Raw genomic sequence first — 27255 nt, 5'->3', positions numbered from 1 at the left:
GGAATATTTCTGGGATCTTTTATTTCAGCTCATGAAACATGGGACCAACACTTTACATGTTGCGTTTTTTATATTTTTGTTCAGTATATCTCCTACTTACAGCATTGTTGCGTTAGGTATTTGTTTAATTTTAATTTTTGCCTTAATGATGATGATGATGATCGGGACCTGTTAATGGTAGTTTTGTGATAACTGTGATTTTTTTAAATTTAAAAATAAATTTAAAAATGTAATCGTTTAAACATCACATCCCTAGTACACACACACACATTTTTGGTTAACAGGTGAATCTTGTTGAGATGTGATATTAGTGTTGTGGTTTGTTTTGATAGTCCCTATGTGTGCCATAGACGGAGTTGTTGCCCCGCTGCTCAGATGTGCCCCCAGTGGCCAGAGTGGTGCAGGAGAACGGAAAACTACTGCTGCAGGCCGTACTAGAGGTAAACCTACATACTCACATCCTCGCTAATGTCTTTTACCTGTCCTACTGTATACTGAAACATATCACCTTACTGACTGGTCTTTGCCCCCTCTCTCTTTCCTCTCTCTCTCTCGCGCTCTCTCTCTCGCGCTCTCTCTCTCTCGCGCTCTCTCTCTCTCTCTCTCGCGCTCTCTCTCTCTCGCGCGCTCTCTCTCGCCCACCCAGGCAATCGGTGGAGGTTCATCTCGTAGTCTGATGGAACAGTTTGCTGAAGTGCTGTTCAGTCTCAATAAGCACTGTTTCCCTTTGCTCACCGTGTGGCTGAAAGAGGCGCTGCAGGCACAAGGCTTCCCCTCTACTAGGGTCACCACAGAACAGAAAGACACCTTCACCCAACAGATACTCAGGTACTACACGCACGCACACACAAGTATAGACAGACGGACATACACACACACATTGGTTTTCTGTCTCTCTGTCTGACTCTCTCGCTCCCTCCTCCCTTTCTATCTCCTCCCTTTTCTCTCTACTCTAGAGAGCGAGTGAATAAGCGGAGGGTGAAGGACATAGTGAAGGAGTTTACACTAGTCTGCAGAGGTCTTCACGGGACCGAGTATGCTGCTGAATACTGCCTCTGACCCCTGACCTTGCCACGACCCCCAGGCCGGACGTCACATTACTACAGTACCCATAAACCCCTCAAAACTGGAGTTTCCATTGGACGATAGAAACAAGACCCTCCCCCTAGAACAGAAAACAGCTCCCCATAAAGGTCTGCCATTGATGGAGCTATGTCACACCCCACAGCGGTCTGAGGAAGGTTGCTCAACCCCCTACCCCCTCATTTCTGTGACTTCAACTACAAGCATGCCCTCTGTTTGTCTCGCTTTGACTTTTGGTTACGATCTTCCATGGCTCCAAGGCTGTTTCTCTGCTCTTTCCTGGTTGTTTAGCATCTGAGACGATAGTGGTACTGTACCTACCGTACGTAGCTAGCTAGTTGTCCTTTGTATCTTTGGAAAGAAAACCAAAATAAATATATATCTAAACATATATATATATACACACACATAAACACCTATGTAATGAAACACAGCCAGTCCTGCTGCTGCTAAACAGGAAGAGAGAGGGACCAATGACAGGACAGCATTCTGTGGATAGACACATATTTTCAGCATAATGTATATCGTACAACACTGACTCGCGCACCCCCATGCTCTTACGTTTGCCAAAATTATCGTGGAACGTCATGTGAACTAGTCTTTTATTTTGTGTATTTGATAGTTGCCTTGATGGGGAAATTATGAGGTGATCGATTGAACCACTAACTAAGGAGACTAAAGTAGAAGATTATAGACTCTGCTCTCCTGCACCTGCCATACACACACACACACACACACACACACACACACACACACCCAGTCACCCACACACGGTCACAAAACTGTGGTTTCCTCATGAATCTAGAATGTATTTTGTCCAGGAGAGAGTGATAGAGGTAGGAGAGATGATGAATGTTGGGAGGGGATAGATGGGGGTGTGTAGGAGAGGGGTATGTTGTCCTAGCTGTGGACTACAGTCACTGTAATCGTGCAAATCTATTAATCATGTTGTGCGTATTAACAGTCATATTACTGAACATTTCCGTGCGTGTGTGTATGGGCGCATGTTTTTGCGCGAGTGTGCAAATGTCTGCCTCCCCACTTATTGAGTGCACTTATATCTGACCGACATCACTTTCACATACCAAACACCCCCCATGGCCCCGCCCCCTTTAGAAACGGACCCCACCCTCCCATTTGACACTTAGTCCTCCCATACATACAGCACATGTCCTGAGTACTCCACTTCAATGTTCTCCGCTTGCCACACAGACCAAAATAATACAACAATCCACTAACCTCCACATGGCTTGGAATGACTGACCAGTCCTAACCAACGACTAGATGAACTCATCCATATGATCTATAAACCAGTAGAACAAACTGCACACCATACTGCTCTTAACCGGTGCCTGTCAACCAGTGTCTTATCAACCAACCGGTTGCCTGCCTAGACTGAAACCAGGGGGGAGGGGGGTTAGTCACTGATGTCAGAAAGATTATTCAGGAAGTATATTTGCACTGGGTGCCAGATGAAATGGACTCCTCTCAGTGAATGGAATTGAGACTGTGTCTGAAATGAAACCAACGTGCACTACTTTGAGAATATATGGAGATCAGAGAATAGGGTACCATTTTGGACGAATGAAACGATTGGTGCAGCCGGCTCACGTGTATTTCCTGGTTCCTTATTACGTCAACTGGGTCCATTCCCTCTTTCTGTCACTCTAGGTGCCTGCAGACATGTAGCATGTGTGTGTTTTTGTGGTAAGGGGGTGGGAGATTATGAAATACTGTGAGTGTGACACTGTGAGGAGATTCTCTGGGTAGAAGTTGGCCTTAGACACAGATCATGGATCCTCTTAACCATTACTGACTGAAGATGCAAGACTGACTTTAGATCAGTGTCTAGGGTTGACTTCGTCCAGTGCCTAAGGGTACAGTCTGGGAATATGTTTGTCACTGAGAGAGGAGGAGTGGGTGAGGGAAGGGGGGGATAAAATGTACATTGTTTCTTTTTTGTACTTTGTTTTAATTTATTAAATATATCTTAAGACGGCACGTCTGGTGTGCGAATGTTTCCATTAAACCTTTTCAGGCACTTCCTACTGGCCGCTATGTTAGGTCTGTGTTTTAATGTAAATAAAAAATGTTAAATGAAACATCTGTTACAGTTATAGGGCACCAATCTGTATTAATTCAACATGTTCATGGTCATCTTTCTCATTTTCCAAAGCGAAGAAGATAATAACATTTTCAAGATCACAATTAAAGGTTCGCATTCGGGCATTTAGAAAGCTCACAAACCCATCCATTTCAAGGTTATGTCATCTTATTTACATCACTGAATGTCGCAGGTGAAAATGTATTGGTTGTGGGTTTTTGGGATACTTCTAATGCCATAGAGCCCATGGTGGAACTTTATATATTTTAAGATTCAGTACCAATCACATTTTTGGATATACCTACTCATTCCAAGGTGTTTCTTTATTTTACTAATTTCTACATTGTAGAATAATATTGGTTATCAAAACTATAAAATAAAACATATGGAATCATGTAGTAACCAAAAAAGCGTTAAACAAATACAAATATATTTTGAAATTGTTCAAGGTAGCCACCCTTTGCCTTGATGACAGCTTTGCACACTCTTGGCATTCTCTCAACCAGCTTCATGAGGTAGTCACCTGGAATGCATTTCAATTAACAGGTGTACATTGTTCAAAGTTAATTTGAGGAATTTCTTTCCTCAATGCGTATGAGCCAATCAGCTGTGTTGTGACAAGGTAGGGGTGGTATACAGAAGATAGCCCTATTTTGTAAAAGACCTAATCCATATTCGGGCAAGAAGAGCTAAAATAAGCAGAGAGAAATGAGAGTGCCATCATTACTTTAAGATATGGTCAGTCATTGCGGAAAATGTCAAGAACTTTGAAAGTTTCTTGAAGTGCAGTCGCAAAAACCATCAAGCGCTATGATGAAACTGGCTCTCATGAGGACCGCCACAGGAAAGGAAGACCCAGAGTTACCTCTGCTGCAGAGGATAAGTTCCTTAAAGTTAACTGCACCTCAGATTGCAGCCCAAATAAATGCTTCACAGAGTTCAATTAACAGACACATCTCAACATCAACTGTTCAGAGGAGAATGCGTGAATCAGGACTTCGTGGTCGAATTCCTGCAAAGAAACCACTACTAAAGGACACCAATAAGAAGAAGAGACTTGCTTGGGCCAAGAAACACGAGCAATGGACATTAGACCGGTGGAAATCTGTCCTTTGGTCTGATGAGTCCAAATTTGAAATGTTTGGATCCAACTGCAGTGTCTTTGTGAGACGCAGAGTAGGTGAACGGATGATCTCTGCATGTGTGATTCCCACCGTGAAGCATGGATGAGGAGGTGGGATGGTGTGGGGGTGCTTTGCTGGTGACACTCAGTGATTTATTTAGAATTCAAGGCACACTTAACCAGCATGGCTACCACAGCATTCTGCATCGATACGCCATCCCATCTGGTTTGCACTTAGTGGGACTATCATTTGTTTTTCAACAGGACAATGACCCTGTTGACCCTCCAGACTGTGTGGAGTGCTGCATCAGATGACCTGGCCTCCACATTCACCCGACCTCAACCCAATTGAGATGGTTTGGGATGAGTTGGACTGCAGAGTGAAGGAAAAGTAGCCAACAAGTGCTCAGCATATGTGGGAAAGCTTAAGACTTTTGGAAAAGCATTCCAGGTGAAGCTGGTTGAGAGAATACCAAGAGTGTGCAAAGCTGTCATCAAGGCCAAGGGTGGCTGCTTTGAATAATCTAAAATCTATTTTGATTTGTTACATTTCTGTTATTTAAGCGTTTTGATGTCTTCACTATTATTCTACTGTAGTGTGGGGCGGGGTAGTAATATAAATGTTTCTTACCATTTCAGAAGTGAAAAAGACATCCAAGCTGAAGTTGGACTCCAGTGTGAGAGCTGTATTGTCTAGCTAACTCTCACTGTTGATGACTACACCAGGCAGCAGCGTTGGTAAACATGCGTAGCCCGGGAGATCACTTGAGCTGTCTTTAACGTTCCAATGTTCACGCTACTACTAACACAGAGTTTGATTGGTCCGCTGTCTATCACTGGTACTGTTCAATTATATTGGAAGATTAGTTATTGTGTAATTTACTGACCAATTGACAAATGGTTTATGAACTGTTTTTTTCAAATTGAGAACTAAATAAATACATTTCAACATGTGGAGATGCAATAATTGACACTCAAGGTCAAGGAACAAACTTTCAGAACATTAAATACAACATTTATAGAATTAAAAGTGTTTTACAATATTCACAATGTTAAGTAAGGGATAATCAACGTGGCGGCATTCTATGGAAAATAACAAGCTACTTGAAAGGTGTTCTGACCTTTCACGGAGTTGCATTATTTTCCAGAGAACGCATAGAGCCCCGAGTTGATTATCCTTTTTATACCATGGCTATAATTTAACATTCACTTTAGATGCTAACAAGTTTACTAGATAGCTACAATACTTACAGTGGTAACCAAACCATCAGTCCTAGCTTGACATTATGAACATCCAGTGGTGGAAAAAGTACTCAATTGTCATACTTGAGTAAAAGTAAAGATAGCTTAATAGAAAATAACTCAAGTAAAAGTGTAAGTCACCTAGTAAAATACTACTTGAGTATACTTTAGTATCAAAAGTAAATGGAATTGCTAAAAATATATTAAGTATCAAAAGTCAAAGTATAAACCATTTCAAATTCCTTACAATTTAAAAAAAATTTTTTTTTACATTGATGGATTGCAAGGGGCACACTCCCAACACTCGGACATCATTTACAAACTAGGCATTTGTGTTAAGTTAGCCTGCCAGATCAGAGGCAGTAGAGATGACCAGGGATGTTCTTTTGATAAGTCTGTGTTGGGACACTTTTGGGTGTCAGGGAAAATGTATGGAGTAAAAAGTACATTATTTTATTTAGTAATGTAGTGAAGTAAAATATAAATAGTAAAGTACAGATACCCAAAAAATCTACTTAAGTAGTACTTTAAATATTTTTACTTAAGTACTTAACACCACTGTGAAAATCGAATTCAACAATGCTTTCAATTTCACATTGGCATTCAATTATTTGTTTATTTTTTTACCTTTATTTTACCAGGTAAGTTGACTTACAGCAACAACCTGGGGAATAGTTACAGGGGAGAAGAGGGGGATGAATGAGCCAATTGGAAGGTGGGGAGGATTAGGTGGCCATGATGGTATGAGGGCCAGATTGGGAATTTAGCCAGGATACCTTGGTTAACACCCCTACTCCTACGATAAATGCCATGGGATCTTTAGTGACCACAGAAAGTCAGGACACCTGTTTAACATCCCATCCGAAAGATGACACCCTACACAGGGCAATGTCCCCAGTCACTGCTCTGAGGCATTGGGATATTTTTTTAGATCAGAGGAAAGAATGCCTCCTACTGGCCCTTCTTCACCACTTCCAGCAGCATCTGGTCTCCCATACAGGGACCGGCCAGGAGATAGGACAACCCTACTTAGCTTCAGAGGCAAGCCAGCAGTGGGATGCAGGGTGGTATGCTGCTGGCAAAGCAGTTCAAACATACTGTATAACATTTCAGAATTTAACAGACAATCTTATCAAGACACTCTTAACATGTAAGAATGAACTATATCCATTGAATTCTACTGTGAATTATACAATGGGTGGGTCTATTCCTGGATGCTGATTGGTTAAAACTGCATTCCAGCTGGTGTCTATTTAAGCAATCAGGTACGAGTGGGTGTAGTTTACGGGCATCATTACAACAAGTGTATTTGTGGTCTATGCTATGTAGGAAAAACAAAACAAGCTCTGAAAACAAGGATAGCAGAACTCAGGAGTAATATCAGGACCCTTGACCAGAGAAACCCTGTGGCTGTGCATATCATGGAGGCTCGTCACAACATTAGCTCTTTGAGATACATTGGCATCGAACATGTTAAGACTCCTAGAAGGGGGGAGATACTGATAATCTATTATTGAGAAGAGAATTGGATTGGATTCAACGTTTGTGTACCATGTCTCCTAGAGGTCTGAACCAAGAGTTTGATATCAGACCATTTCTTACATGAATATGTCACTTTGATTTGTCTTGCCTTCCAGGTTACCCACTTGGTCTTTTTGTAAATATATATTATTTTCTGGAACTACTACATGTACACATGTCAATGTTATTCAATCATTAGAGATACACATTGTTTTTGCACCCACCATGCGTCATGTCCACAATGGTCATGTGAGGTGAAATGTGTATATTTTGGGATGTGAGCACTCAGTTTATTTGACCTGACGAAGATTTGTTTCAGATCCAAACGTTGTCAATAAATCTGTGAATTGGGAGCTTTAACAGTGTGCGGGCCTTCTTGTTCTATACTAGTATTCTTTATTAGCCCAGCACCTATGTTTCTAAGGATGTGCTTATAACCACAAACTTTTCTATATGGCCAAACTATCATGGCTAAGGGCTGTTCTTATGCATGACGCATCGCGGAGTACCTAGATACAGCCCTTAGCCGTGGTACCGTATTTTGGCAACATACCACAAACACCCGAGGTGCCTTGTTGGGACTATATCTTGTGGAAGGGTGAAATAGTATGAAAAAATTAATCAAAATAATGTTTTTAATGAAAATATGTCAATCATTATTTGAACATGCTGGTAACCCAGTGTATAAAAGTGATAATACCCTCGAAGCCAGTGTTTGGAGCATATATTGGCACAGTTTACCAACCGTCGACTTCGTCTCAGGCCTAACAACACCCGTGCCAATATATCCTCCAAATATCCTCCAATGCTTCTCTGGCATTATCACTTAATTATAAACTGGGTGGTTCAAGCCCTGAATGCTGATTGGCTGACCGCCATAGTATATCAGACCGTATACCACGGATATGATAAAACATTATTTTACCTGCTCTAATTACGTTGGTAACCAGTTGGTAACATGGCATCGTGCCTAAGAACAGCCCTTAGCTGTACTATATTGGCCATATACCACACTCCCTCATGCCTTATTGCTTAAACCATGGAATTGTTGAATAGTCCTTTCTGATTGGCTTGAAGGGCATTCTAGAGTGTGCATTATTTCCCTACAGTGCACAGTATATTTTCACTGTAGAATTCAATGGCTATTGTACATGTTTTGTTTGAGCTGCTGTGATGGAAATGTTTATGTTTGTGCTTTTCAAATGATCAATTTCTGTGTTCTGTTTGTGCTTTTCTAATAACCAATTTCTGTGTTCATGCAAGTGACTAATTGAATGCCTGGGAGAAATCCTGACTTCAGTTTCAAAGTCTCAGCTTGGAGAGAAGAAGCCTCATGAGGTATTGGTCTGCCACATGCATGAACCAGTATTAGTCGGTCACATGAATGACAGCAAACAAATAATGAACAAGCTAAATCATGCAAGTATTACTTTCTGTGTAAGTATATAAGAGAACTAACGGGACTGCCACATTAGAGACCCTGATCGACATGTGTACTATGGTGCATTGAGTTGGGTGGAACCTCTCCAGAACGCTGACAATAAACAATGATTCATTTAAGATTTACTTTGAGTGTCCCTGTGTAAGAAATTCCTCAACACTGCTTTTGAAAGCAAAAGTCTAATTGAAAACAGTATTGGTAATGTTGAATTCAAAATTCATAATAGCAAGCTAGGACTGATGGTTTGGTTAGCTAAACTAGCAAGTCTGTTTGTTCGGTTACCACAGAAACTACTGTAGCTATCTAGTTAACTTGCTAGCTAGCTACTTCAGTGGATGTTAAACACATTTCTCCCAGCAAAGAACACAAATGTGTTCATTTACAGCCATGGTATAAAAGGGATAATCAACTTGCGTTCTCCAGAAATGCAACTCCATGGAAGGTCAGTTCCACTCTGCTAGTGGTGTGTCATGGAACACACTTTCCACGTGTTCATTATTTTCCGTAGAAAGCATAGCCCCTCCTTGATTATCCCTTACATAATGCACGCTCTAGAATGCCAATCAGAAGCAAGTATTCAACAATGCCTTGGTAAAATATCAAGTATTTACAGTTTAATTTTACAGTACTGACATCACTGAGAAACAACAGGGTTGCGTTGAGCAGGGTGCAACACAATAGGCCTACATTTAATCTGCACCCTCCTGAACAGACCCCAGGTCTCACTGAACCACTGAAGGCCAGTGATAACCATAACTGTCTCCAAAATAAAGGCTACAGGTACTGTATATACTGTAGGAGTAGAAATAAACACTACACAAAAAACATCATAAAATGCTACATCGTAATCCATCAAACATGCCCACTCTCAAATGAGTTGAGTAGGACTCAGTGGAGGCTGGTTGTAATGGCTATAATGGAATTATGTTAGATACCGTTCCATTAATTCCATTCCAGCCATAATAATGAGCCTGTCCTCCTATAGCTCCTCCCACCAGCCTCCACTGGTAGGCCTACACCGCATGTATGGAGAAACTAGTTGTGTAGGTTCTACCATGTAGCTTTCACCATCTCACCAGATCACTGGTCATGAAGGAAAGAAAGAAGGCAAGGTGTGAGACAGTTGAGACACTTACGTCAGCATACATTCATCAACGCATAAACTGGGCCCCTGGTTAGACTGTCTGCTGTTCACCTGTAATTAGCTGTAAACCTAAAGGTTGTCTATGTTAGTGCTACAGTGAGTCCAACACCTGCTAACACCAGGATGAAAACCAGCAGACGGACACTGCTGACATTTTGCCAGGTCTCACTCAAAAAATTGTTTCTTCACCTTGAGATCTCCTGTTGAAACCAAGGTTAAATCACTGCAGGTTATCATCTCTGCTGCTACAGCGAGTTACTGAGCAGACCTACTCCCTGTGTGGCTGTGTGTGCTGAGGAGTTCCCACTCTCTGGCGCCATTTGCTGGTTGATGTTGATAACACAGGTGAGCAGCAGGAAGACCACCACCAGGTCATCCAGGACCCCCAGGAGGCCAGACAGGGAGGATGGAGTGTCCAGGGGGGCAGAGGAGAGGGACACCATGGCCCCAAGACAGCAGAGCACCACTCTGACAAAGAAGAGGCACACGAGCCCCCCCATAGCGCCCAGGCTGCGAGCTAGCAGGTGCAGGAACAGGGGCGTGTCACACAAGTAGTCTGTCACCTAAGTGACAGAAGACAAGACAGGGGCACAGGTGTGAGTAGAGGGTGTCACGGTCATTTCACCTGGCTTCAGGTGGGATAGAGATCTGGTTCATGTTCACTAGAGTAGAGCATGATGTAGCAAAAGGTTTTGTAACGTTTTCTTATTTTAGATCAGTCCAGATGAAGTAAAGAAAATTAGGAGAGGTGGCCACTTTAGAGTATTGAGATGTACACAACAGTATCAACCACAGGAGTGAGGGAGAATTGTATTCTACTTTAGTGTGATATCCTTCCATTGTCCTTGTACAATACAGGCTCTATGCGGTGGTTGCGTAAGCAGTATTCCAGTTACAAAACCATTATCAGAGGGATGGGAAAGGAACTCACCTTTATTATCATGTAAATACTGCCATCTTTTCTGCAGCCACATTCAAGGTCAAAATTAAATCACAGAACCTGATATGTTCATAAAACGTGAGAGAGAGCAAGCTATCTACAGTATAACAAAGGATATGAAGCTCTAGTCTAGAGAGCGAAAAAATACCTGCAGAAAGACCCTTGAGAATGTGTTGGATGGTTTAATTGGTAAAGATTATCTGAAGGTTTTGTGTGTTACTAGGTTGTAGTGTGGTTGTAGCATGTTTTACTAAATGTTGTGTGTGGTACTCATAGAGATAGAACAATGTAATATATGGTCTATGGTGGTACTGACCCTTCGAGGGGTTCCTGAGTAGCGTTTGTTGTAGTCTGTAATTTCTCCCAGAACCTCCCTCTCCTTTCTGTCTGACCGACCCTCACCAAATAGACGACACAGGACACTGACCTGAGAGCGAGAGAGAGAGGGAAAATCCATTCCAGTTACATTCAATCAATTCTGAACCATTATTTATCACTTTTATTCAACATAATTTTGCTATTTTTCTTGTCGGATAACAAGTGTAATATCATGGTAATAATGGATGTTTCTACAGTTGGGTGTGTCTTGCTTACCCTTTGTCTACACAGAGGGCAGCTGATGGCATCCAGCCAGGACCTAAGTCTCCAGTACGAGATCAGACAGGGAGCTGCAGACAGAGAAACAAGGTAACAAAAATAAGTACTCAATCACTACTCTTTCCATTAATATTTGTACCCCAAAAACTACGATTCACCATTAGGGAAACTGTCATATTGCTAGTGTAATGTGTTCATATTATTGCGGGATTGAGCAAAATGCAGGTATGAGCAAAATGCTGACGGCTGCATGAGAAGCTTTTGTACTAGTGACATGACCTTGTCTACTGAATGTTAATTAACTAAGTACAGCCCCTCTCTCTCTCTTAGGGGGAGGCATGGGTAAGAGGGGCAGGTCGGGTGGAGTAGTTATTGAATCACGTGATGATGACACAGACAATGGTGAAGGAGAGGAGATTGACATATGCTACTACCATTATCAACCACTATTTGAATCCACCACTCATATAGCTGTCTATCACTGTTGTCCCACTTCTGTAATGAGATTTTGGCCAAAACAGACAGTTTTACTACAAAACACAAAACTGATGATGGAATTACTCAACTGATCCGTTGCATACTCAGGGATAGCAAACATAACTTGGTCGAACAAGTATTAAAAATGTGTAAAATACTTGGTACTCTTGATTTAGCAAATTTGTATTTTGCACTTTTGGGAGTATTTATTGGTTCTATTAAGCTTGACAAACTAAATCCAGCACACGTCAAATATTACAAGTATTACAGCAAGCCAACAAACAGACTGGCAACCAGGTTAGCGTTGTCATAACAATGCCTTGTGATCACCATATCCTAGAACTCTTTAAGACCATGGATGGCTGGGGGAGTTCCTCTTTTCCATGGTTTCCATAGAGACCCTCTGGCCAAATGAGAGAGGTGTGCGTGAATGATCAAAGCCTGAGTGTGTGTGTGATCTCTTTCAGGTGGGAGCCACACACTGGTTCACTATAGCAACGATTGTCAAGTATTAACCCCCCAGGCTAGACAGGTCTTGGGGCTCTCATCACATGACACAGACGGAAAGTTTCATTGGCCAGACAGCCTCATGATGGACAGGCAGATGGACAGACAATGACCTGCTGCTGTAGTCAGTATGTTGTATGGCATTTTCTTATGTAAGCTACTCACTTAGGTTTTAACGACCTTTACTTTAGGAGATCTGAGGGAGGACCACCATTTTTTTAAAACACCAACGCTAGCACAGGGAAGAGAATAATTATCTCTGCCCCCGTCCCGTGTTTTTTTTTAAGGAACTCAGCCCGGCTTTAAACTTACTCTTGAAAGTTGTAATAGTAGAATGCACAAGGTGCAATTTGACATTGGGTAGTGCATCATCAGTTCCTCTTGTCATGTTAGTCACTTCATTCCTTAGAGAGCTATTTAGAATAATATAATGCCCAGATCAACTAGCCCATGTCAGTTTTTTTAGCCCAAAGATATTGTTGTAATCTTTGAGTCATTCAAATACCACATGAATACACATGAGAAAATGTGCTTTAAAACTACAAAATGATTTTTGCACGCCGTGATAAAATGTGTAGAATTGCAGGAAATAAGCTTTAAACCTGCAAAATTCTCTCCACCAAAAAGAGAGGTATGAACAGTTTGTGTCATGAGCAGCACTTGTGCTCATAGAAATAGACGTGGATCCCCAATGCTGGAAGGGGGGGGCCCCGTTTGGGAACCCCTGCACTTTTTAAAGAGAAGGGATTTACCATAACTGCAGGGGTTCCAGGAATATTCCCAGCATCATTGCAAACTGTTTTAGAGACAGACCGACAGGGTCTGGTAGTGCTCTAGTTCTCCCTGTCAGAATAAGGAACAGAGGATTTGGAAAGCATCAACTCCTGTAGAAACGGCTCTAGGGTTATTTTGAGTAACTTCATTTATGTTCCCTTAACTCTGCCTTCTAGTGAGTTTATGCAAACTATCATCTCCTACCATTCTGATAGATTGGAAACTATCAGAAAATGTGGTTGAAACGTTAATAATTTGGTTGTTATTCCATTGGTTACCTTGAGGCAGTTGGCCCAGGGGCTGAGTGGCCCACACTCATTGAATATGTTGCTTTTAAATGTTAGAGCAATCACTAGTAAAACCTTTCTCATGAATGACCTCATTACAGAGCGCAAAGTTGATTGCATGTTTCTCACTGAAACATGGATGTCTTCAGACTGTAGTGTCGCTCTTATTGAAGCCTCCTCCTGGATTACAGCTTTTTATACTCTGTCAGAAAAGGGAAAAGGGTGGGGGACAGCCTTTTTTGCCCCACTTTATTTACTGGTTTCTCTAAACCATTGTCTATTGTGCTTGAGAACAATGATAAAATAATTGTGTTGGGCTGTTTTAATATTCATGTTGACAAAGAGACTGACTCCAAAGCCATTGAATGTATTCATCTTTTGAGCTTTATGGACTTTATCCAACATGTTAATACCCATAACAGCGGCCATACTCTGGACCTGTTATTACCAAGAGGCTTTCTATTGGCATATCTTCTATAGTTGATGTTGCTTTATCTGATCTCCACTGTGTATTTTGTACTACCTTGTTGCCCATAACACAGGGTAATACTGAACGCATTATTAAGAAACACCATCTTACCTCTGAAGTAGCTACATATTTTATTGAGTGTATAAACAATACTCGATCACCTACTCTGCCTTCCTCTTGTGATGATTTAGTTGATCACTTTCATAGCAAATTAAGTGCAACCATTGATACCATAGCTCCAGTAAGGTTGAAAAAGGACAGATTAGAAATGCCAGATGGGGGCCTCCCGAGTGGTGCAGCGGTCTAAGGCACTGCATCGCAGTGCGAGAGGTGTCACTACAGACCCAGGTTCGATCCCGGGCTGTATCACAACCGGCCGTGATCGGGAGTCCCATAGGGCGGCGCACAATTGGCACAGCGTACCTGAGGGGTGCCAAAACTGTGGACATACTATATTTAAACCAGATCTTAAAACACACTGCTTTGCTTTTCCTTAGGGTGATTTTAGTTCGTTCAGTCTTTATTGTTTTTCTTTCGTTTTTTATCCTCTTACGTTTGTTGTGTAATAAATATTTCTTTTTTTATTTTCATACTTTTTTTAATATATTTTTTTCCTGGGAAGCACATTGCGTTGCATTCCATGTCAGAACTGTGCTGTATAAATAAAGCTTGATTGGGTTTGATTTGATGTAAATGTTAATATGCTACCTTCTGGACCCTGAAGACCTCTTTCTATCTGTACAAGTCTCTCTTGACCCATAGATAAATCCGATCAAATTCTGGTTTCGGGGGATGGTGTGTGGTGCTGTCTTACCACAGAAGAGATGGCCACAGTTGGTCTGTACAGGGAAGCTGGCAGTTTGCAGACACACAGGGCAGAGCCAGTCTCTGTGGCCCGCAGATGGACAGATCTGAGAGGTGTTCTTGAGAAAGATGAGTACATTGGTACGGTTAGAGATAAATATAACACAGGTTTCTGTTTCTCCTCTGCACTTAACTGATCACAAAAGAGTGATTGGACACTGTGGCCCTCATGAACATGAGATACACCCCCCTGGAATAGCAGGACAATAACAGAAACAAACACCTGAGAAGAGATGAAGCCAAGGTCTTATAAATCACAGTGGACCTCATCATAAGGAAATATCAGCTCTGAAATGATCAAGGTCTAAGTTAGCTTGTCAGCTGGATGGAGCTCTACGATCTCCTCCTTCACTCCAGACTGCCTCTGTTCTCAGCATTATTAATAACATTAATGGTTATTAGTAAGAGTTGTCAGTTAATTTAGAGATTTTTTGGTCCATTAATATTAGTATGTTCAAAAAGTAAAAATAAAAATGGCGAAACCTTGATGAAAATGTACATTTCCGTTAGTTTATCATACTATCGTCATCAAAATGTCATGAATTGTAACCACTTTTAAATGGACATGCACTGAGTGTACAAAAAATTATCAACATCTTGTAGTGTCTATTGTACCTTTTGATTGACACTGCTGTGTGATTGTATTGGTTGTCACATTAGGGCTTAGAACCCTTCATGGCATTTGCATGAAACATCTTAAGTGTTATCCTTAAAGGGACACTTAAAAATCTCCACCACCACCGCAACATCAACATACAGTTGATGTCGGAAGTTTACATACACCTTAGCCAAATACATTTAAACTCAGTTTTCACAAATCCTGACATTTAATCCTAGTAAACATTTCCTGTCTTAGGTCAGTTAGGATCCCCACTTCTTTTAAGAATGTGAAATGTCAGAATAATAGTAGAGAGAATGATTTATTTCACCTTTTATTTATTTCATCAGATTCCCAGTGGGTCAGAAGTTTACATACACTCAATTAGTATTTGGTAGCATTGACTTTAAATTGTTTAGTCTTGGGTCAAACGGTTCGGGTAGCCTTCCACAAGCTTCCCAAAATAAGTTGGGTGAATTTTGGCCCATTCCTGACAGAGCTGGTTTAACTGAGTCAGGTTTGTAGGCCTCCTTGCTCACACACGCTTTTTCAGTTCTGCCCACAAATTTTCTATAGGATTAAGGTCAGGGCTTTGTCATGGCCACTCCAATACTTTGACTTTGTTGTCCTTAAAACTTCTTCAGGCTGCAAGCCCGACATCGGGATCAATATGACAACAGCCTGTCCAAGTGCAGAGCGCGAAATTCAAAATCTATTTTTGTAAAATATTTAACTTTCACACATTAACAAGTCCAATACAGCATTTGAAAGATAAACATCTTGTCAATCCAGCCAACATGTCCGATTTTTTAAATGTTTTACAGAGAAAACACCACATATATTTATGTTAGGTCACCACCAAATAAAAAAAGACAGAAAGACATTTTTCACAGCACAAGTAGGCTGCATTTAGCATGCACAAGCCAACCTAACTAACCTAGAACCAACCTAAATAACCTAGAAAAAACTACCTCAGATGACAGTCCTATAACATGTTACACAATAAATCTATGTTTTGTTCAAAAAAAATGCATATTTTAGCTATAAATCAGTTTTACATTACTGCTACCATCATAGCTACAGTAAGAAATCGCACGGGAGTAGCCAGAGAAAATACAGACACCAACGTCAACTACCTTATTACACTTCAGAAAACATTTCAGAGAAATATATGGTGGATAGCTAATGAAAGAGAAAGATCTTGTGAATACAGACAATATTTCCGATTTCTGAAGTGTTTTACAGCGAAAACACAATATATCGTTATATTAGCTTACTACAATAGCTAGCACACAGCAGCATTGATTCTAGTCAAACGCTAGCGATAGCACAGTTCGACAGATATATGAAAAAGCATCCCAAATTGGGTCCTTATCTTTGTTGATTTTCCATCAGAATGTTCTCCAAAGGGTCCTTTGTTCAGAACCGTGTTCATTTGGACCTAGAACGAACGATGTCCCTGTTGAATTAGCATGACACACTGGCCATGCCATGCTAACCTCTCCGTCTTGACAAAATTCTTGCGTCGCATCACGTCTAAAGTCCAGAATAAATTTCAATAATATAATTAAAGTATATTGAAAAAACATACTTTAGGATGATTTTGTGACATGTATCAAAGAAAATCGAAGCTGGAGGTCATATTCACCTATAACGAGTGTTTTCCAGGAGCGCGGTCCAGTTCCTACTTCGCGCCCAGAAAAAATTATAAAGTGCGCACTTATCACTCAAAGAGGTTCCTTTCAGTCCCTGACAGAGATAATCAAGTCCTTTTTTCTCTCACTTCCGCATGACAACCAGGGGAAGATGTGTGACGTGTTTGTACAGTCCCAAGTGCCAAGGCCTTTTATAGAGAGTATCTTGAAGAGAGACATAGCTTCTTGGAAAATTCACTTTTTCCAGAAAATGGGCTGTAAAAAGAGTTATGTTTCACTTAGAGAAATAATTAAACCTGTTTTAGAAACTAGAAGGTGTTTTATATCCAAAGGTAATAAATAATATGCATATTGTACGAGCAAGAATTGAGTACGAGGCCGTTTGAAATGGGCACCTTTTTTCTGGCTACTCAATAATTTCCCTTGCAGCCATAACAGGTTATTAAGCCATTTTGCCACAACTTTGGAAGTATGCTTGGGGTCATTGTCCATTTGGAAGACCCATTTGCGACCAAGCTTTAACTTCCTGACTGATGTCTTGAGATGTTGCTTCAATACATCCACATAAATTTCCTTTCTCATGATGCCATCTATTTTGTGAAGTGCACCAGTCCCTCCTGCAGCAAAGCACCCCCACAATATGATGCTGCCACCCCGTGTTTCACGGTTGGGATGGTGTTCTTCGGCTTGCAAGCATCCCCCTTTTTCCTCCAAACATAACGATGGTCATTATGGCCAAACAGTTCTATTTTTGTTTCATCAGACCAGACGACATTTCTTCAAAAAGTACGATCTTTGTCCCCATGTGCAGTTGCAAACCGTAGTCTGTCTTTTTTATGGCGGTTTTGGAGCAGTGGTTTCTTCCTTACTGAGCGGCCTTTCAGGTTATGTCAATATAGGACTCGTTTTACTGTGGATATAGATACTTTTGTACCTGTTTCCTCCAGCATCTTCACAAGGTCCTTTGCTGTTGTTCTGGGATTGATTTACACTTTTCGCACCAAAGTACGTTCATCTCTAGGAGACAGAACGTGTCTCCTTCCTGAGCGGTATGACGGCTGCGTGGTCCCATGGTGTTTATACTTGTGTACTATTGTTTGTACAGATGAACGTGGTACCTTCAGGCATTTGGACATTGCTCCCAAGGATGAACCAGACTTGTGGAGGTGTACAATTCTTTTCTGAGGTCTTGGCTACATTTCTTTTGATTTTCCCATGATGTCAAGCAAAGAGGCACTGAGTTTGAAGGTAGGCCTTGAAATACATCCACAGGTACACCTCCAAATGACTCAAATGATGTCAATTAGCTTATCAGAAGCTTCTAAAGCCATGACACCATTATCTGGAATTGTCCAAGCTGTTTAAAAGCACAGTCAACTTAGTGTATGTAAACTTCTGACTGACTGGAATTGTGATACAGTGAATTATAAGTGAAATAATCTGTCTGTAAACAATTGCTGGGAAAATGACTTGTGTCATGCACAAAGTAGATGCCCAACAAGAAATTTGTGGAGTGGTTGATAAACGAGTTTTAATGACTCCAAGCTAAATATTTGTAAACTTCCGACTTCAACTGTATGTGAAAATGGCAAGTTTTTATGTTTTGTGGGGGGGTGGTATTGTCTATTAGTTAGTTGGTGATGTGATTAGAAACACTTATCTTCCTCTCTTTTTGACTACAAAACATAGAAACACGTTATTTTCATGTACAGTATGTTGGTGCTGGAGATGATGAATATGAAGTTGAACTTCTTTGACATTTCCCTTTAAGGGTTTACCTTAAAGAATAATTTTCCCTTCTTTAAGTGAATTGTGTAAGGGTGTTGCATCGAGCCTTTCAAACATTTCCTTAGGCAAGTGCATCATTTAAGGGTTTTATGGTGGTTTGAAGGCATGTATGGCCATGTAATTAGAAATTAGAATACTAGAATGAACATGAACCTCTTTCTGATGGTCCAAATGTCAGCCATGTTGGTCAGGGAGTTGGTCTACCTTGGTTTGCCAGTGCTATGATAAGATATTGTGTAAAACAATGAATGGGAAGAATTGATCTGCACTGTACAGTATGTGTGTTAGCTAGCTAGCCAGGCAGTTTTAGAGGAATGATTCCATAAATGTTTTTAATTAACTGACAATATGTCAACATTACATTCCAACAATGCAGTCAATCCACAGCCGTACATACACTGGCTCAAATAAGTTCATGGTAGGACTAGTTGTAAATTGTAAATGCAACAAGTACTGATATTGTATCATACAATAGCGCTCACAGCTATATATGAAAACAAAATCTGAGGCATTTATGGTCTGTTTACATATATTTTAGATGCTATTTATACAGAAAATGTGCATAGAACCTGTTTAAACGGTATTTATTATTATATGACAATATTTTAGGTTGACTATAATTCCATTACACAATTTCTGATACATAGCATGCCTTACTTTTATTTTCCTGTCTAAGTAAAAGCAAGAAATGCATCACCTATGGCCAGGGGTGAAAGTATTTGCACCTTCTATATGTGTACGTTGTTGCGCATAATTCAATGGGATCTCTGTGGGCCTAGTTGTATAGATTTGTCATTTAACTTTTAAAATGTATTACATTTATTGTGGCATAAACACAACCAGTCATGATGTTTTCATCTGATTGTCAAACAATCACTTCAAACAACTCCTACCCAAGCAAGTTAAGTAATGGTTAAATAAAAAATTAAATAAAAGTTCATCCACTCGCAACATATTCCCAGTCTCCCTACAGTGTTGAATGGAAAGAGACATCTCTTACACAAAGCATCACAAAGTTTAAAGAAATTTGGCGTTTGTCATTAGGCCAGAATTTACACGTCCACTGCTGTCCGTGCGCGTTTCGGTGTCGGCCACTCATCTCTGCCTTAGCAAAATGTCAGTGTTTAAGTTTAACCACATCGCATTTTGGAGCGTAGAATATACCACCTGTTTTCAAGTCCATTCGCTCATTTTTATGCCTCTGATATACGGTATTGATGAATAATGGTGTAAATAAAACTGACTATCCTACCGATCCTCGACTTCGGCAATGTCATTTACAAAATAGCTTCCAATACTCTACTCAGCAAACTGGATGCGGTCTATCACAGTGCCATCCGTTTTGTTACCAAAGTCTCTTATACCACTCACCACTGCAACCTGTATGCTCTAGCCGGCTGGCCCTCGCTACATATTCGTCGCCAGACCCACTGGCTCCAGGTCATCTATAAGTCTATGCTAGGTAAAGCCACCTTATCTCAGCTCACTGGTCACGATAACAACACCCACCCGTATCACGCGCTCCAGCAGGTATATTTCACTGGTCATCCCCAAAGCCAACACCTCCTTTGGCCGCCTTTCCTTCCAGTTCTCTGCTGCCAATGACTGGAACGAATTGCAAAACTCACTGAAGCTGGAGACTTATATTTCCCTCACTAACTTTAAACATCAGCTATCTGAGCAGCTAACCGATCGCTGCAGCTGTACATAGCCCATCTGTAAATAGCCTAACCAGTCTATCTACCTCATCCCCATATTGTTTTTATTTACTTTTCTGCTCTTTTGCACACCAGTATTTCTACTTGCACATCATCATCTGCTATTTATCAGTGTTAATTTGCTGAACTGTAATTACTTCACTACTATGGCCTATTCATTGCCTTACCTCCTCACGCCGTTTGCACACACTGTATATAGACTCTTTTTTTCTATTGTGTTATTGACTGTACGTTTGTTTATTCCATTTGTAACTCTGTGTTGTTGTTTGTGTCGCACTGCTTTGCTTTATCTTGGCCAGGTCGCAGTTGTAAATGAGAACTTGTTCTCAACTAGCTTACCTGGTTAAATAAAGGTGAAATTTATATATATTTTTAAATAGCCTACAGTTTTCTATGACATTTTGTTTTAATTATTGTGATAGGCTCATGTTTTACCGATACGGCATACCTCTATTCTCTTTTGACTGAACGCCATACCGGACCGTACCGCCTTACTTTCACCCATGCTTATGCCTCTACTGCCATTCATTCCAATTAGACTGGTTTTAGATTTTTCCCTGACCAATATGGCTGCCATTTTGGCCCCATTATGGACATTTGAGGGTTTATGACATAGCCCCTCTAGTAATATAATAGGATCTCTACTAAATGTCAGAAAGAGTTTTTGGTTACCATGAAGATGACCTGATTCACTGTCACGTTCCTGACCTGTTTTCCTTTGTCTTGTATTTATTTTAGTTGGTCAGGGCGTGAGTTGGGTGGGTTTGTCTATGGTTGATTTTCTATGTTGGGATTTTTGTGTTCGGCCTGGTATGATTCTCAATCAGAGGCAGCTGTCAATCGTTGTCCCTGATTGAGAATCATACTTAGGCAGCCTGGGTTTCACATGTGTGTTGTGGGTGTTTGTTTCCGTGTTTGTGTTTTTCACCACACGGTACTGTATCTGTTTTCTGCACTTCGTTTATTTGTTTTGTATTTTCAGTGTTCAGTTTTTCCGTTATAATAAATCATTCATCATGAACACTAACCACTCCGCTTATTGGTCCGATCCTTCTCGCCTCTCCTCGTCCGAGGAGGAGGAATATGACGATAGCCGTTACATTCACTGAATGAACTACTCATCAAAGAGATGGCATTTATTTTGGGAGATAGCAAAATATAACTTTTAGCTACATTTAAGACAGGAGAAACAAATTCATTCAGAAGATAATAAAACACGTTTATTTTAGTTACTTTTTTCTCTACTTGTTTCGATTACTTTTCTAGCACTTCAAGCTAATTTACAGAGTAAGTAGCTAGCCATCTAGCTATGTGGCCATGGATTGTGTACCTTCCATTGTTTAGCTAAGTAGCTAAAGTTACCGAACTAGATGGTGAATGTTTTCCTTTTGAAACCAGGGCAGAGGAAAGCAACATTCAACTCCACAAATGCTGTTTACATTGATATCCATACTGAATGAAGCACTCTCTGTGTGTGTGTGTGTGTGTGTGTGTGTGTGTGTGTGTGTGTGTGTGTGTGTGTGTGTGTGTGTGTGTGTGTGTGTGTGTGTGTGTGTGTGTGTGTGTGGCCTCACCTTGTTGTAGCTTACACGTTTGAGGGCTGTTCGGTCCTGTGTGTGTTCTGAGGATCTATAGGAGGTGCATCCGGAAAGTATTCAGACCCCTTCCCTTTTTCCCTTTTTTTTAACGTTACAGCCTTATTCTAAAATGTATTAAATAATTCTACACACAATACCCTATAATGAAAAAGCAAAAACAGGTTTTAAGACATTTTTGCAAATGTATTACAAATAAAAAACAGAAATACCTTATTTACATTACTATTCAGACCCTTTGCTATGAGACTCAAAATTGAGCTCAGGTGCATCCTGTTTCCATTGATCATCCTTGAGATGTTTTTACAACTTGATTGGAGTCCACCTGGGGTAAATTCAACTGATTGGACATGATTTGGAAAGGCACACACCTGTCTATATAAGGTCCCACAGTTGACCGTGCATGTCAGAGCAAAAACCAAGCCATGATGTCGAAGGAATTGTCCGTAGAGCTCCGAGACAGGATTGTGTCGAAATACATATCTGGGGAAGGGTACCAAAAAATGTCTGCAGCACAGTGGCCTCCATCATTCATAAATGGAAGAAGTTTGGAACCACCAAGACTCTTCCTAGAGCTGGCCGCCTGGCCAAACTGAGCAATCGGGGGAGAGGGGCCTTGGTCAGGGAGGTGACCAAGAACCCGATGTTCACTCTGACAGAGCTCCAGAGCTCCTCTGTGGAGATGGGAGAACCTTCCAGAAGGACAACCATCTCTGCAGCGCAAGATTCTCAGGTCAGATGAAACCAAGATTGAACTCTTTGGCCTGAATGCCAAGCTTCACGTCTGGAGGAAACCTGGCACTATCCCTACAGTGAAGCATGGTGGTGGTAGCATCATGCTGTGGGGATGTTTTTCAGCGGCAGGGACTGGGAGACTTGTCAGGTTCGAGGGAAAGATGAATGTAGGAAAGTACAGAGAGATCCTTGATGAAAACCTGCTCCAGAGTGCTCAGGACCTCAGACTGGGGCGAAGGTTCACCTTCCAACAGGACAACGACCCTAAGCACAGCCAAGACAACGCAGGAGTGGCTTCGGGACAAGTCTCTGAATGTCCTTGAGTTGCACAGCCAGAGCCCGGCTTGAACCCGATCTAACATCTCTGGAGAGACCTGAAAATAGCTTTGCAGCGACACTCCCCTTCCAACCTGACAGAGCTTGAGAGGATCTGCAGAGAAGAATGGGAGAAACTCCCCAAATATACGTGTGCCAAGCTTGTAGCGTCATACCCAAGAAGACTTGAGGCTGCGAAAGGTGCTTCAACAAGGTACAGAGTAAAAGGTCTGAATACTTTTAAAAAATAGATTTGGGATCATAACTGGGATCTTATGGCTAACTACCCAGTGCAAGTTTAGTTAGTTTTCTATAAAAGCTAGTAACCAGATACTACTGTAGATGCCCCATTATGTTCCCCCTATACCAAGTACCCAAACTAGTTAAGCGTGAAAATCCTAAGATACCAGACCGTTACAGTCTATGTACCAGGCACTCACATTTTCTGACACCCCCACATGAAACACCCAACCACACCTCCACTAGCAGTCTCTGCAGTGTGTGGGTGGGTGGTGTGTAGAGGAGAGGGTATAGATCCTCTGTTTATGCCCAGAGAAAAGAGGACTTACCTGGGATGAGAGCTGTGGGAGGGTTGCATGGTCTGATTCATCTGGCAGCTGTCTGATCTAGAGCTGTAGACAGGCAGAGAGCCTGAGAGTGTGTCTGTAGAGTGTGTGTTTCCCGGACAGGCTAGAGAAGGAAATGCTTCCTGACAGAATCACTCTACACAATAAATCTGACTGGTATTGTTAATCATTAACTAGGCCTTTTGATCTGGTAGCTGATGGCTGCCTGCCTGCCTGGAAGTGACCTACAGAGACCATTGAGTGACAATGTACTAGTATGACATAACATAGAAGCAGTTTCTCTCATATGTGATAGATGTGATTGGTAAATTTGATTGAAATCAATAAGGGCTCAAAACAAAAAAACTGTGACCACTCCCATCTCCACATTCTATTTTGATCATGTGACCACCCACACAAGGTCAAAGCTATCCTCTTTGACCCCACCTTTTTAGTCCAACTTGGTCAATGATTTATTATACGTTTACTCAGCCCTGGCCCACATATTTTTTATTTTTTTTAACCATAAAACACCAGCTCTGTGGTGGTGAAATAGAGTTGTGAAATAGCTTATTGTTGTATATCCATATGTATTAGACTACTGTTAAAGAGCTACCCAGTTGAAAGGAATATCAAACCCTCTCTAAATTCACTAGGATTGGCATCATAATAGTCTTCATACATAAATCTGTCACATTGGTACTGGTAGATACAGATTAGCAATGCCCAAGGTCAAGACTACAACTGAATTCCCACAGTCTGCCATGATAATGAGTAACAACATTTACACAAACGTTTACCTTACAGTTCTTGGCCAAAAGAAGAAGGTCAAAATGCCTCAGAATGTCTAATTACAACAAGAGTTGATCGATGTCACAGGGGCCACTAACAGTGACTTTGCCGCTGGAGATGGCTAAAGTCCCATGTCACAGAAACACACACACTGATTACTAGCGGTTTGTCCCAGATTCCTCACTAGGGCATCATGGCAGGTTAAATATATGACATTACAAAATACACTACCGTCCAAAAGTTTGGGGTCACTTAGAAATGTCCTTGTTTTTGAATGAAAAGCCAGCTGCCTGGAGTCGCCTCTTCACTGTTGACGTTGAGACTGGTGTTTTGCGGATACTATTTAATGAAGCTGCAAGTTGACGACTTGTGAGGCGTCTGTTTCTCAAACTAAACACTCTAATGTACTTGTCCTCTTGCTCAGTTGTGCACCGGGGCCTCCCACTCCTCTTTCTATTCTGGTTAGGGCCAGTTCGCCCTGTTCTGTCAAGGGAGTAGTAAACAGAGTTGTACGAGATCTTCAGTTTCTTGGCAGTTCTCGCATGGAATAGCCTTCATTTCTCAGAACAAGAATAGACTGACGAGTTTCACAAGAAAGTTATTTATTTCTAGTCATTTTTAGCCTGTATTCGAACCCACAAATGCTGATGCTCCAGATATTCAACTAGTCTGAAGAAGGTCAGTTTTATTGCTTCTTTAATCAGAACTAAAGTTTTCAGCTGTGCTAACATAATTGCTAAATGGTTTTCTAATGATCAATTAGCCGTTTAAAATTATAAACTTGGATTAGCTAACACAATGTGCCATTGGAACACAGGAGTGATGGTTGCTGATAATGGGCCTCTGTACGCCTATGTAGATATTCCATTAAAAATAGTTTAAAATAGTAGTTTCCAACTACAACAGTCATTTACAACATTAACAATGTCTACACTGTATTTCTGATCAATTTCATGTTATTTTAATGGACAAAAAATTTGCTTTTCTTTCAAAAACAAGGACATTTCTAAGTTACTCCAAACTTTTGAACGGTAGTGTATAGAGAGTACCAGTCAAATGTTTGGACACACCTACTCATTCAATGTTTTTTCATTATTTGTACTATTTTCTACATTGTAGAATAATAGTGAAGACATCAAAACTATGAAATAACACAAATGGAATCATGTACTAATAAAAAAAAGTGTTAAACAAATGAAAATATATATTATATTTAATTTTATCTTCAAAATAGCAACCCTTTGCTTTGATAACAGCTTTGCACACTCTTGGTATTCTCTCAACCAGCTTCACCTGGAATTATTTTCGAACAGTCTTGAAGGAGTTCCCACATATGTTGAGCACTTGTTGGCTGCTTTTCCTTCACTCTACGGTACAACTCATCCCAAACCATCTCAATTGGATTGAGGTCGGGTGATTGTGGAGGCCAGGTCATCTGATGCAGCACTCCATCATTCTCCTTTTTGGTGAAATAGCCCTTACACAGACTGGAGGTGTCTTGGGTCATTGTCCTGTTGAAAAACAAATGATAGTCCCACTAAGCGCATACCAGATGGGATGGCGTATCGATGCAGAATGCTGGGGTAGCCATGCTGGTTAATTGTGCCTTGAATTCTAAAAAAATCACCAACAGTGTCACCAGCAAAGCACCCCCACACCATCACACCTCCTCATCCATGCTTCACGGTGGGAACCGCACATGTGGAGATCTTCTGTTCACGTACTCTGCGGCTCACAAAGGCACGGCGGTTGGAACCAAAAATCTCAAATTTGGATTCATCAGACCAAAGGACAGATTTCCATTGGTCTAATGTCCATTGCTTGTGTTTCTTTGCAGCAATTTGACCATGAAGGCCTGATACATGCAGTCTCTGAGTGGTTGATGTTGAGATGTGTCTGTTAATTGAACTCTGTGAAGCATTTATTTGGGCTGCAATGTTTGAGGCTGGTAACTTTAATGAACGTTATCCTCTGCAGTAGAGGTAACTCTGGGTCTTCCTTTCCTGTGGCGGTCTTCATTAGAGCCAGTTTCATCATAGCGCTTGATGGTTTTTGCTATTGCACTTGAAGAAACTTTCAAAGTTCTTGAAATGTTCCGCATTGACTGACCATGTCTTAAAGTAATGATGGACTGTTGTTTCTCTTTGCTTATTTGAGCTGTTCTTAACTAAATATGGACTTAGTCTTTTACAAAATAGGGCTATCTTCTGTATACCCCCCACCTTGTCACAACAACTGATTGGCTCAAACGCATTAAGAAAGAAAGAAATTCCACAAATGAACTTTTAACAATGCACACCTGTTAATTGCAATGCTTTCCAGGTGACTACCTCATGAAGCTGGTTGAGAAAATGCCAAGAATGTGCAAAGTTGTCATCAAGGCAAAGGGTGGCTACTTTGAAGAATCTCAAATATAAAATATTTTTTGGTTACTACATGATTCCATATGTGTTTTTTCATAGTTTTGATGTCTCCACTATTATTCTACAATGTAGAAAATAGTAAAAATAAAGAAAACCCCTTAAATGAGTAGGTGTGTCCAAACTTTTGACTGGTACGGTATATATTTATTTTTTACAATACAAAGCATACACATACAAATAACAACATACAGATGCTCACAAACATTCACATCACACCTGCCCAGACCCACCTGCTCACACCCTCATCTCCAGCGCCCGCATCACTCTTCGCCACATGGCCTCAAACTGCATAATTTTATTTCTCTCTGTTGCCCACATACTTTCAACACTTAGACAATAAACAATTTGACTATTCCATTATCGATTGAGGATTGTTTGATTTCCAGTTTTTAACTATACGTTTTTTTCAAGATGAGTATCTCACTGCACCCTCTTATGCCATGTCTTGAAATATTCAGACAGAAGAATTAAAAGTACGTTTACATTGTAATCCTTCT

General features: G+C 40.9%; 2 protein-coding genes across 4 annotated transcripts in view; one reads left to right on the top strand and one right to left on the bottom strand.

Annotated features, from left to right (window-relative positions):
• LOC139578498 (importin-13-like) overlaps window positions 1-7433 on the top strand; it is a 44981-nt gene extending 37548 nt beyond the window's left edge. The window contains exons 21-23 of one of the 3 annotated variants that reach the window (XM_071406177.1): window positions 351-440; window positions 647-828; window positions 4950-7433. In XM_071406177.1, the coding sequence (XP_071262278.1) occupies window positions 351-440; window positions 647-828; window positions 4950-5007 (330 nt within the window). In that variant the 3' untranslated portion in view covers window positions 5008-7433. Of the gene's footprint in view, window positions 1-350; window positions 441-646; window positions 829-956; window positions 3085-4949 lie in introns of those variants that run through there. The other 2 variants (XM_071406176.1, XR_011675562.1) reach the window with 2 other exon arrangements.
• Window positions 5304-23690, bottom strand: LOC139578499 (E3 ubiquitin-protein ligase RNF170-like). Its single transcript, XM_071406178.1, has 6 exons — window positions 23547-23690; window positions 21907-21961; window positions 14524-14632; window positions 11193-11266; window positions 10915-11025; window positions 5304-10221 (listed from the first exon to the last, which is right to left on the bottom strand). The coding sequence occupies exons 1-6, from the start codon at window positions 23585-23587 to the stop codon at window positions 9904-9906; spliced, it is 708 nt and encodes a 235-aa protein (XP_071262279.1). The 5' UTR covers window positions 23588-23690; the 3' UTR covers window positions 5304-9903.
• Window positions 23691-27255: the final 3565 nt, after the last annotated feature.

This window comes from Salvelinus alpinus, chromosome 6, assembly GCF_045679555.1.
Source record: "Salvelinus alpinus chromosome 6, SLU_Salpinus.1, whole genome shotgun sequence".
In the NCBI taxonomy this organism is placed as follows: Eukaryota; Metazoa; Chordata; class Actinopteri; order Salmoniformes; family Salmonidae; genus Salvelinus; species Salvelinus alpinus.
Note: the sequence above shows the minus strand (reverse complement) of the source record. Positions and strands in the feature narration are given on the sequence as shown.